Source organism: Lampris incognitus, chromosome 14, assembly GCF_029633865.1.
Source record: "Lampris incognitus isolate fLamInc1 chromosome 14, fLamInc1.hap2, whole genome shotgun sequence".
Lineage (NCBI taxonomy): Eukaryota > Metazoa > Chordata > Actinopteri > Lampriformes > Lampridae > Lampris > Lampris incognitus.
Genome location: NC_079224.1, coordinates 36,842,930 through 36,855,606, shown reverse-complemented (window position 1 = coordinate 36,855,606; position 12,677 = coordinate 36,842,930). Strand labels below are relative to the sequence as shown.

The 12,677-nt window shown below is 42.1% G+C and overlaps 1 protein-coding gene across 1 annotated transcript; it reads left to right on the top strand.

Moving 5' to 3' along the window:
• Positions 1–409: 409 nt before the first annotated feature.
• Positions 410–7,983, top strand: rwdd3 (RWD domain containing 3). The gene is made up of 5 exons (XM_056292662.1): positions 410–601; positions 2,202–2,431; positions 4,793–5,029; positions 6,371–6,486; positions 6,734–7,983. The coding sequence occupies exons 1-5, from the start codon at positions 517–519 to the stop codon at positions 6,846–6,848; spliced, it is 783 nt and encodes a 260-aa protein (XP_056148637.1). The 5' UTR covers positions 410–516; the 3' UTR covers positions 6,849–7,983.
• Positions 7,984–12,677: the final 4,694 nt, after the last annotated feature.

Sequence of the window (12,677 nt, the reverse complement as noted above, 5' to 3'; positions counted from 1 at the left end):
TACTCTTGTTTTGCCAAGGCAGTGAAAGCACTTGAGGACAAAGCCAGAAGAGCTTAATATGTTTTACAAACTAATATATTTGATATGATCAGCAGCTTGCTGCTTATAATCTAAGGTTATCAGGGTAAACTAGGCCTAAAAAGTAATCAGGCAAAGTACCCAGATTTACAACACTGGGATGAAATAAGAAAGATTTTAAAGTCAACTGAATCGTTAGTAAAATGTATGGCAAAACTGTGCCTGAGCCATGTTCATAATAGTAATTATAGATATTGTCCGTTTCGATAACAATAACATATTTGGACTTGAACGGAAACATGAGGGGGGAGCGGGGGAGCTGACCCACCGGCGGAACCAACGCGTCCGTAACCGGAGCACGTCGGACATGTAAACACGACGTGTCCGTGGAGTCACGCTTCCTACCGAAACGAGCTGTCGGTAAAGGCAATACGACGTCACTTGAGAACCAAATATGGCCATTTAAGCTAATACATAGTGTAGTTGCAAGCGTGCAGTATGTCCGAGGCGGCTGTAGAGGAAGTTTCGGTTTTATCCTCGATATACTGCGGAGAGGGCGAGTACCAGCTCGTACAGCAGTCCGGTAGGAGCTTGGTCTTGTAAAAGCCGTTAGTATATCCACGGCAAGGTCCGCTGCATTAAATATCAAGAGTCAGCATTCGTCATCATTTGACCTCCTTTTTAGACGATGCATACATTGTTGCTTTTCATTGTTTTTACCCTGTCAGTTATCCCCACACCTGGGAAGTTAGCTGTGTGATGGTTACGCTTAAATTTATGCCCAAATAGGACTTCGTTGACGCCCACGCTGTGAATGGTGGGGGATGATAATATTGCAATCACGCGCACCCCTAACATGAATGCAGGTGTTTTCCATTGGACAGTGTGGGGACATCCTTCTTGAAACAAACGTCAAGATTTTTGCATGAAGTTGTCCTTTTTGTTCAAGGTTCGGGAATATAACTAGGGAACATGTCTTACAGGTAAATCGTGACATTTTAAAAATGAACCCTAAACTGCACTGGTAGCCAACAATGGGGACTCGTGCTATCTCTAATTTATTTCATCAGCATTTCTTCCTCAACTTTTATTTTTTAAATGTCAGATTATCTTTTTTTTAAGAGGGGAACTTAAATGATTTAATTTGTGTTTCTCAAGTTTTGCTTTTTCATTTGGATACAGATCAATATATATATATAACCAAGTCCAGTTGCACTTGATTCAATTCCTTTGGATAACTATGACCTGGATGAATGAGAACATTCACAGACATTTGGATACAGGATGCAGTGTGGAAATTTGTCAGAATCTGGTACAGGACTCAAGAAACACATGAACATACCAACTGAGTTGAGTTAGGGACCACCAATACATTTTCTTATGGTATGAATCAAACATAACGTAACCAAAAAGATTTTAAGATAAAATGCTCAACCCAGCATGTGATAGAAACACTTGCTTTCTTTCAAATTTATTGCCACCACCCATTTCTCTCTTTTTTTCAATTATTCTTACAGTCAGAATACAACACAATGAAATCCTTTCACAATTTCTCTCTTTTCTCAATTGCTTCTCAATAGGTTTTTTTTTATTTTTTTTAGTCCTTTCAAATAAAATGTAGTTTAATCGGAAATACACTGGTCTATTCACAATCTCGTGTAGCGATTTGAGGCTAAAACTCACCCCCCATAAAAGCTGATGTCAAAGTTTTATGTGCCTCATCCCAGGCCCACTTCTCTGTTTCTGGGTGATTGAAAATGATTGATAAAAGTCTGAACTATAGCCTCTTAGTTTTATCTGATGCCTAAATTTAAGTTATTTTTCTTTGCGAGGCTAGCTGGTCAACATCGAGTATTTGTGTGTCTCAGGGCATACATCACTAAATTTTAAGAACCACTGGTCTAAGTTAACTAGAAAGATAATATCGCCTCTTTATGGGTGGGGTTAGATAGCCGACCTGGTCAATCAAAATGAGATATGCAAAGTGCTAAAATGGATTTGACCAATAAATCAACTTAAGTCCTGTTTCTGTTTAACCACTTGAACGAAATTATGAATGCGTTTATTTTTATTCACAGTTTCAGTGTGGTAAAAACCAGTGTTCATTTTCAGTTTTCAGAAATTCTGCAAGCAAGCAGAGCACATGAAAAAAGATGACAACATTTCTCTTTCTCTTCTGGCAGAGGATGGGATAGTTGTACAGATCAACACCACTATTGGAGTTCAGAAGAGGGGGGAGGTGAGCCTGCAGTTCTGTCTGCCCCCCTTCTACCCTCTCAGCCCCCCCGACATCTCCGTCTCCTCCCTCCTCCTCTCCAGGGGACAATGTCAGAACATCAGACAGAAGCTTCTGGAACAAGCTGCCGCCTTACCCCAGGAACCAATGGTTCATCACCTGGTTGTTTGGTTACAGGTAAATAAATGAACTAATTTATGAGCCCATAATAATCCCACTGGTTATCAGCAATTGGACTGCATTTATATAGCACTTTTCTAGCTGCAACAGCCACTCAAAGTGCTTTACAATTAATGAATGCCTCACGTTTACCCCCCCCCCCCACACACACACACACACACACGCATAAACACACACATACACACACACACATCGATGGCGGTGTCAACCATTCAGGGCAACAACCACCTCATCTGGAGCAGTTAGGAGGTTAGGTTTCTTGCTCAGGGACACCTCAGCACTTGCATGGAGGAGCCGAGGATCGAACCAGCAACCCTCCAGTTACCAGATGACCTGCTCAACCTCCTGAGCCACTGCCGCCCCAATTAACCAATTTAGCTTACTAACTAGCAGCAGTGTTACTAATACCACCCATACTGCAGTTTAATGTTATAGCCGATTACACACAAATAACAAAATCAACTAAGTGATCTGGTTGCAATATCATTAAAGCCCAATACAGTAATTTTTGTGGTTACATGTAATTAACCTTATTTACTAATTAGCTGCGAAGTGGTAAGACATACACTACCGTTCAAAAGTTTGGGATCACCCAAACAATTTTGTGTTTTCCATGAAAAGTCACACTTATTCACCACCATATGTTGTGAAATGAATAGAAAATAGAGTCAAGACATTGACAAGGTTAGAAATAATGATTTGTATTTGAAATAAGATTTTTTTTACATCAAACTTTGCTTTCGTCAAAGAATCCTCCATTTGCAGCAATTACAGCATTGCAGACCTTTGGCATTCTAGCTGTTAATTTGTTGAGGTAATCTGGAGAAATTGCACCCCACGCTTCCAGAAGCAGCTCCCACAAGTTGGATTGGTTGGATGGGCACTTCTTGCGTACCATACGGTCAAGCTGCTCCCACAACAGCTCAATGGGGTTCAGATCTGGTGACTGCGCTGGCCACTCCATTACCGATAGAATACCAGCTGCCTGCTTCTGCTCTAAATAGTTCTTGCACAATTTGGAGGTGTGTTTAGGGTCATTGTCCTGTTGTAGGATGAAATTGGCTCCAATCAAGCGCTGTCCACTGGGTATGGCATGGCGTTGCAAAATGAAGTGATAGCCTTCCTTATTCAGAATCCCTTTTACCCTGTACAAATCTCCCACCTTACCAGCACCAAAGCAACCCCAGACCATCACATTACCTCCACCATGCTCAACAGATGGCGTCAGGCATTCTTCCAGCATCTTTTCATTTGTTCTGCGTCTCACAAACGTTCTTCTTTGTGATCCAAACACCTCAAACTTGGATTCATCCGTCCACAACACTTTTTTCCAGTCTTCCTCTGCCCAATGTCTGTGTTCTTTTGCCCATCTTAATCTTTTTCTTTTATTGGTCAGTCTCAGATATGGCTTTTTCTTTGCCACTCTGCCCTGAAGCCCAGAATCCCGCAGCCGCCTCTTCACTGTAGATGTTGACACTGGTGTTTTGCGGGTACTATTTAATGAAGATGCCAGTTGGGGACCTGTGAGGCATCTGTTTCTCAAACTAGAGACTCTAATGTACTTATCTTCTTGCTCAGTTGTGCAACGCGGCCTCCCACTTCTTTTTCTACTCTGGTTAGAGCCTGTTTGTGCTGTCCTCTGAAGGGAGTAGTACACACCGGTGTAGGAAATCTTCAATTTCTTAGCAATTTCTCGCATGGAATAGCCTTCATTTCTAAGAACAAGAATAGACTGTCGAGTTTCAGATGAAAGTTCTCTTTTTCTGGCCATTTTGAGCGTTTAATTGACCCCACAAATGTGATGCTCCAGAAACTCAATCTGCTCAAAGGAAGGTCAGTTTTGTAGCTTCTGTAACGAGCTAAACTGTTTTCAGATGTGTGAACATGATTGCACAAGGGTTTCCTAATCATCAATTAGCCTTCTGAGCCAATGAGCAAACACATTGTACCATTAGAACACTGGAGTGATAGTTGCTTGAAATGGGCCTCTATACACCTATGTAGATATTGCACCAAAAACCAGACATTTGCAGCTAGAATAGTCATTTACCACATTAGCAATGTATAGAGTGTATTTCTTTAAAGTTAAGACTAGTTTAAAGTTATCTTCATTGAAAAGTACCGTGCTTTTCCTTCAAAAATATGGACATTTCAATGTGATCCCAAACTTTTGAACGGTAGTGTATAACTATATAAAAGGCCTCAAAACAAGATAAATTATCACAGAACTAATTCATTTTCCTGAGTGGAGTTCACTGCCAGTGTCGTAAGCTAATTTGACTCGTGCAAGAGAATGTGATTTGCCAAGCTTGTTCATTTTTGTGATTGTGAGTTAATCTGTTTTTTGCTGTCTTGTAGCAGTCTGGGGAGATGATAGAGGATGAGACAGGAGAAGAGGAACAGATGAAGGAGAGAAAAGAGGACGAGAGCAGGAAAGAGGAGTGGACAACAGTGCTGCTGTTGGACCACATGCGTTCCAGAAGCCGTTACGTGAAACTGCTGGACCGCTGGACTCACCAGTTGCAGCTTACTGGCAGGTTATTGCTAGGACGATACATACTTATTATTTTGAAGGGAGATCGACCCAACATCAAGGTATTGCTCCATATGGACAAAAATTTAATGATTTTTTTTAATTATTATATAACATTGTGACAGAGGAGCTAGCCCTCCCTTTCTTTCTCGTTGTGATTGCTGTTGTTCTGCTAACATCCAGTAATACAATTATTACATATGCCATGTATTATAGTATATGTCAGTAAACTTCTCCGGCTTGTGGTCAATTGAGTCATCATATCTTTGATTATTACAAAACTCAATCACCTCTTGAGATGCAAACAAAGAACATACCACAACTAAACTGATTTACTGACAATTACTGACACAGCTACAGAGGGTGACATGTCACTGCTGTCCTCAACAGACAGCTAAAAAACTTTGCAGTGCTTATTGAAAACTAAGAATACACAGATATCTCTTTTTCACTACTGACACCAATTCTGAGTACGAATTTTTAAGTATCGGCCAATACCAAGTATTGTATCACTTTCGTAATCGTCTGGACTTTTGTTGAAAAGCGCAGGCTTGGACCATTGTTTTTGAGTCAACGGAGAAAATAACAGATAGAATCAGTTTTTTTTTCACCGTTAGAGAAATACAGGTTTCCATATGCCAAAAATATAATAGATCAGGCCACTTTGCTTTTATTTATGACAGGTTACTCATGGCTTTTGCTATTGGATTCTAATCTTGGGTAAAATCTCTGATACCAATACTTGGCCTAATATCCGATACCAGTATCGGTATTGGAGCATCTTCTACTACTATTACTACTACTTTCGGCTGCTCCTGTCAGGGGTCTTAGGGGTCACCACAGCGTTTCCAACTCTTCCTGTCCTCTGCATCTTCCTCTGTCACACCAGCCACCTACCTGCATGTCCTCTCTCACTATATCCATAAATCTCCTCTTTGGCCGTCCTCTTTTCCTCTTCCCCGGCACTCTGTTCAGTATCGGTATTGGTGCACACCTATTGAAAGTTGTCCTCAGTCAAAGTAAAAGAAATTGTTTCGTAGTTACCTCTGCTCTTTACAAACTAGAAAACATAGTTTAAGCAAGTGAACAGTTTTTGTTTGAACATCCCACATTTGACTCCAGTAATGACAGGTGTCTTTAATCTGTGTTTGGAGATGCATGGGTGTTCTGTTGTCCTTACATGCTGCCTTTTGGTCTGGTTTTTTCGTGTAGCCAGAGCTTTTTGTCCCTCCCCAGGTCTTTTATGGCTTGAGTGTGCAGTGGTATTTATGGAGGTCCTTTGACCTTACCATGTAATTTCAAAGAGAGCCTTCATCTCTCCAGAACAGTTCTAGAACAACTGTCCAGAGTTCTGTGTTGTTGTGGATGCTGAATTTTCCAATTATGTTTATTTCTTTGTGTAGGAGTTCTGTCGCCTATTGAAGACGGTGAAGGTGGACGTTGATTCTTCGGGCAGGAAGTGCAAAGAGAGAATGATGAAGATTCTCTGCGAAACACCCTCATCCTCTTCGGAATTTGGGTGCGTGTGCCACTGATGTGACATTGAGTACAATAGATGCAGTAGAAAATTAAATTTACTGTAATGATTGTGGCACATTTGGTAATAAGAAATTATTTTCAAAGGCTGAGGATCACCAGAGTGGTCCCAATACTATCTAACCATCATTCTCAGCTCACAGTGTTGTGATTCCCTAGTTCTGAAAATGTCACCCCTCATCTCTCTCTCTCTCTCTCTCTCTCATCCTCTCTCTCCTTTCTTCTCTCAGTCCACCAGGTTTTACTGTCAAGGAATACCAGTCGGTCTCAGAGCTGACAGAAGCGTTCCAGGAAATCAAAATGGCTGAGCTTTACCAGCAAATACTGCCATGGCTGACCGACTGACTGGTTCTTTCTAGCTGACTGAAGTAAGCCTGCCAGGAGCTTTTGGGACAGATATTGAATTAAATACCACGATCATAAAGTGCCATATAGCTTGTTTCTAAAGCTGTTGCTCCATCCTCTGGCCAGAAAGGGGCTTAAAATCTCTGGAACAGGGGCATCCGGGTAGCGTAGCGGTCTACTCCATTGCCTACCAACACAGGGATCTCCTGTTCGAATCCCCGTTTTGCCTCCGGCTTGGTCGGGCGTCCCTACAGACACAATTGGCCATGTCTGCGGGTGGGAAGCCAGATGTGGGTATGTGTCCTGCTCGCTGCACTAGCGCCTCCTCTGGTCAGTCGGGGCACCTGTTTGGGGGAAGGGAGAACTGGGAGGAATAGCGTGATCCTCCCACGTGCTACATCCCCCTGGTGAAACTCCTCACTGTCAGGTGAAAAGAAGCGGCTGGTGATTCCACGTGTATCGGAGGAGGCATGTGGTACTCTGCAGCCCTCCCCGGCTCGGCAGAGGGGGTGTAGCAGCGACCAGGACGGCTCAGAAGAGTGGGGTAATTGGACGGATACAATTGGGGGGGGGGGAATCCAACAAAAAAAAAATCTCTGGAACAGAGATAACAGAAACTAGCAACCATGGAGGTGCTCTGTGCACACACACCTGTTTCTAAGCTTCCTAAGAGCTTTTTATATGATAATTAATTGTTTAAATATGGTGACATGACATTCACAAACGAGCAAATGTTGTATCTTGCCAGTCTCATTAAAAAGAGACCGCATATATACTGCTGGTGGACTTTCTGGACATTTGTGTTAAAAAGCATAGCAATTTCGCTTCTGCAGATAAAAGTTGGGCTTCACGTGATGTAGACAGGAAATGATTTCAGTAATGTCATGAATGAAAAGTTCAGAAATTTCTGGCCTGCTCTCAACAACACTTTATTTATTATTTGATAGCTGGCTAACCTATGGGAATAACAGGATAAAGAAATATGCCACTACAGTCGGTCCCTGCAATTTCTCCAGCATGATTATTTTCAGAAAAACACTTGATATTGATGGGTTGTTGTTGTTTTTTTGTTTTTTTGCATAATTTACTACACTGTATAAGAGTGAAGTTATTGAATATGTTTCCCAATAAAAATTCCCCCAAATTATGCAAAAGCAGATTTTTCCAAACTAAGTGTTGTAGTATAACCAACAGGACACCATTTATGTGTGAAGTGATTGGGGACACAACACTGTATAAGAGTGACATTATTGAATATTTTTGTTGTATCTCTTTTCGGTGCTGCACTTTTTAGACGGTCCCTGCGCACTCGTCTCACAGGCACAGCCGGCTGTACATAGACAGCAACAACAACAACTTGGTTTTGTATAGTGCTATTCAAGGAGCCCAAGGACGCTTTACACCAGATAAGAACAAAAAGAAAGAAAAAAGAAAAAAAGATTAAAACAAAGATCAGAAGTCTACAGACCATAGGCCTTAGTAAAAATGTAGGTTTTCAGTTGTCTTTTAAAACTGTCCAAAGAAGCAGCGTTGCAGATCTCTGCTGGAATAGAGTTCCAAAGGGTGGGACGGCCACACTAAAGGCTCTCTCCCCAAAAGTCCGCAGGCTGGTGTGGGGGACGGACAGCAGGCCCGTGTCTGCGGACCACAGATTCTGGGACGGAATATAGGGGTTGAGGAGGTCTGATAGGTCCTGGGGGGTAAGGGCATGGAGAGATTTATAGGTGAGGGGCAGGATTTTATAAGAATTGCAGGATTTGACCGGGAGCCAGTGTGGGTGGACAAGGGTGGGGTGATGTGTTACCAGTGCTTGGTGTGGGTGATCACCCTGGCAGCTGAATTCCGCACATACTGGAGCCTGTCTATGGCTTTGCTAGGTACCCCAGACAGGACTCCATTGCAGTAATCCAGGCGGGAGGTGATGAAGGCATTGGTGAGGGTTCTCTGCCACGGAGTCTAAGAGTAACGGCCAACCAGTGTTATTTGTCCAGCTTGGAGGACGGCTCGTTTTGGTGAAAATTAGGTTGTAGCTCTAAACAGTTGGTCCAATTGTCACAAAACTTTGTGTGCAAGTTCAGTGTTAGGCCCTGAGACCACGTCTACTTGATGGAGCAGTTGCACCTTATGGGGGCACTATACTGGAAAACACATCAAAATGGCCCCTGCTCCCAGACAGTGTGTCCGACTTGAACACAAAGAACTTTTTGACTCTCATGGCTCTGTGACGCTGTGACTATGGACCCACTTAAGATGAAGTTGATTATCAAAAGAACATGGCAACCACAGGCCAGCACTCGTCCAATCAACTTTCAGGACCTGTACAGTGGGGTTAAATTGGGCCAATTAGAATGAGTTTTGTTCACGTTCTCCTTTTTTTAATCTCCTCTATTTTTTCCTATTCAAGCCAAGTTTAGGGCGCCACGGTGGCGCAGTGGTTAGCGCGGTCGCCTCACAGTAAGAATGTCCTGGGTTCGAGACTTGGGGTAATCCAACCTTGGGGGTCGTCCCAGGTCGTCCTCTGTGTGGAGTTTGCATGTTCTCCCCGTGTCTGCGTGGGTTTCCTCCGGGTGCTCCAGTTTCCTCCCACAGTCCAAAGACATGTAGGTCAGGTGAATCGGCCATACTAAATTGTCCCAAGGTATGAATGTGTGGGTGTGGGTGGGTGTGTGTGTGGGGCTGGCCTGGCCTGGCCTGGCCTGTCCAGTCCAGTCCAGGGTGTCTCCCCACCTGCCGCCCAGTGACTGCTGGGATAGGCTCCAGCGACCCTGAGAGCAGGATAAGCGGTTCGGATAATGGATGGATGGAATAAGCCAAACTTAATGTCGCTGATCACAAAATATCCCCAACATTTTGGTACTCCACACATAAAAGTCACCAGAGAACAATGACAGCCATGACATCCATGCAGGCCAAAAAGTGTGCCTCCCCTGTTTTGGAACTCCTCTTAGACTGTTTATCCCAATGGGACCAAACTTATTGTTTTTGACTCCTCTGACACTGCAGTTCATAAATGATCACAAGTAGTTTGAGTTGTCCAGACATAAAGGTCACCAGAGGTCAATGAAAGCCATGGTTTCTGTGCAGTCCTTAAATTCCCAATGGAATAATAATAATAATAATAATAATAATAAACTTTATTTGTATAGCACCTTTCATACATAAAATGCAGCTCAAAGTGCTTTACATTAAAATCAGGGGAAACAATAAACCAGATGTCATATGGGGTTCAAGTTCACCTCCCTTTTTGTGAAGTTAATGTCCAAACCAAAAATTAGTTGTCTGTTCTTTGCCTGTCTTTTTGGATTGTTGATGCAATTTCAATTTAGGGTTTCCTCACACTCTTCGCCAGTAGATGGCAGTCTTATCCACATTATCTGTGCTATGCCAGTAGAGTCTGATCCTAACTTACATCCAGTTTACTAATAAAGAATTCAAGACTTTTCAATTACATCTTGCAAATTAGTTTTATTTTAACTGTTTTTACTTACCTCCTTCTGAAACATAGACTGGAAAAAGTGACAAACGTTTAAGATAGGATGCCGGAATTGTTGTAGAAAGAAATATTTGAGGTGTTTGTCATTATTGACCGGGCAGTTATGATTATTAGCATTGTTTACATTGGGGACATAATGAGTCCTAAACTGAGTAACGCACGTGTATCACCAGTTATTGGTGGATTTATAATGCATCCTAGAAGTTTCTGTTGTACAACAAGAACAAGCGTTACAAATCAAAAGTCTTTTTATTAGTCATTGTTTGGCTTCACATTGTTGCTATGCACCCACGGCTCTATAGGAGTCCAGATTGACGCTAGTGACATGCAGGACAGAGGACTGTGTTGTGTCTTTCACCATAGGGAACGCAGTTCAGGGTGGAAGACATGAATAAATGACACAAATAGGAAAAAAAAACATTCAAATGGCTCCTGCTCCTAAACTCTTTGTCTTACTTGAACCAAACTTTATATTTCTGTCTCTTTAACAACAACAACAGTTCAGTGATTATCAGAAGGATTTTCCGCAGGCCGCACAAAATGTTTCCTAGAGGTCAAAGTTGTCTATGACCTTCTATTCCACTTGGCACCCACTCTTTGCAGCTTGCAGCTATATAATTTCTCTTAATTATTGTAAGTATAATTCCTGGACACACATAGATGTAGGGGGAAAAAAACTTGAATTCATAGCAGTACAAGCCTGATTCGTGTTGTGCAATATTCTGCTCCTTGTTTGTTGAACACTTTTATCAACATCACTGACGGTTTCTGAAAAAAATGCTATATATACATTTTTATTTTTTTTGGAAGGGAAGGTCAGAATGAATAGAAATAGTCAGTCAGTCAGCAGAATGGTGATGGACCGGTTTGTGTGTTTCTCAGTAATATGCAGCAATCACAGTTGCCTCACATGTCTTTACAGAAATGACGTAGGTTTGCCTCCCCCTAGAATGGAGAGAGAAAGAGGGACAAAGATAAGAGCTCCTGTTAAACAGATTTGGATGAAGCAAAAAAAAATCCTAAACATGTAGGCGTAGTTTTGAGTCGGGTTGGTTGTGTTTTGTCCCCACCAACATTTTACGTTGTTGAAATATCCCGACCAACATTTTACACGCTGATTTCAGAACCCCCCCCCCCCCACACACACACACACACACACACTCTATCGCATTACAGGACGCGTCTCAAAACAAAGCTATGACTCTCGACTGTGATTGGCTAAGGATGCTCGCAGCAGCAGTGCAGCAGCCGCCTGCTTGCTTATTACACACCCGGCCCAATCCGATACTTAGATGGCTGATCACTGATATGTGAGTTTTTATCCATGTCCCCAAGACCAAATGATCCACTAGCTTAACACGGTAGCTAGTTTAAGGTTTTGTTCACATAACCACCTGTAGTGTGTGTGTGTGTGTGTGTGTGTGTGTAAGAGGCACCTTCACATTAATTTTATATGTAATATGAATTGCCGAATTTAATCAGAATTAATAATCAGCCTAGGCCAAATAAAACCATTATTCGCTAAAGATAATAGACTCAGTTATGAGATGTGCTTTTATTGTCAGTTAAACTAATAACTTCAGCATTACTATGTTGCTAATATAGACATCATCATGGCGTCATTTAATTATTTCAACACAATTAAAGTGTGCTGCCGGGGACAAGTAAAGAGGCAGGTCGGCATTAGGGTCCCATGTGAGATCATAATGGTTGTGAAAATAATGAAAATTTGGACGTCTTTGGAGATGCAGATGTGTCTTTAATGTGTGCAAATAAAAACTGGTGTTTTCTTCAGATTTCTGGGTGCAATTTTGTGACCAGCTGAATTTAGTGGCATGCATTATTGAATTATTTCAACAGGACAATGAAGATGTCCAGCCAGGGACAGATAGGCCTACCGAGGCAGGTGCAACGTTAGCGCCCCAGGTGAGCTCATGGTGTTTCGGTTTTACTGAGGATCTTGTAAAGCATTAGCGAACTTTTAATGTGTTACTCTGAGCAATGTGGACTTAATGTGAGTAAGTTCCAAGGAATAAAAGGGGCTTTAGATGTATCTAACAATGTAAAGCCTATCCTTACGGGGCCATGAGCCAAATGAGGGGGATCTAAATCAGCTTTTGAAATTCCAAGGTAAGGATGATGCCACTCTGCCTGGTTAACTCGTTGCCATGACTATATCAGGCCCAAAATGAGGTTTTAAACTTGTTTGGCAATACAATCATAAGAGATATTGCAGACAGCATCAGGTCTCTGACAGTTTTACAGTATGCACTTATAACTGATGGCACCCATGATATTGCAGGGAAAGAACAAGGAGTGTGTATCTGAGATACGCT

Coding starts and splice junctions, on each gene's coding strand:
- rwdd3 (XM_056292662.1), top strand. CDS start 517: ATGTCCGAGGCGGCTGTAGAGGAAGTTTCGGTTTTATCCTCGATATAC. Junction 2,432..4,792: donor ACCTGGTTGTTTGGTTACAG/GTAAATAAATGA, acceptor GCTGTCTTGTAG/CAGTCTGGGGAGATGATAGA. Junction 6,487..6,733: donor TCATCCTCTTCGGAATTTGG/GTGCGTGTGCCA, acceptor TTCTTCTCTCAG/TCCACCAGGTTTTACTGTCA.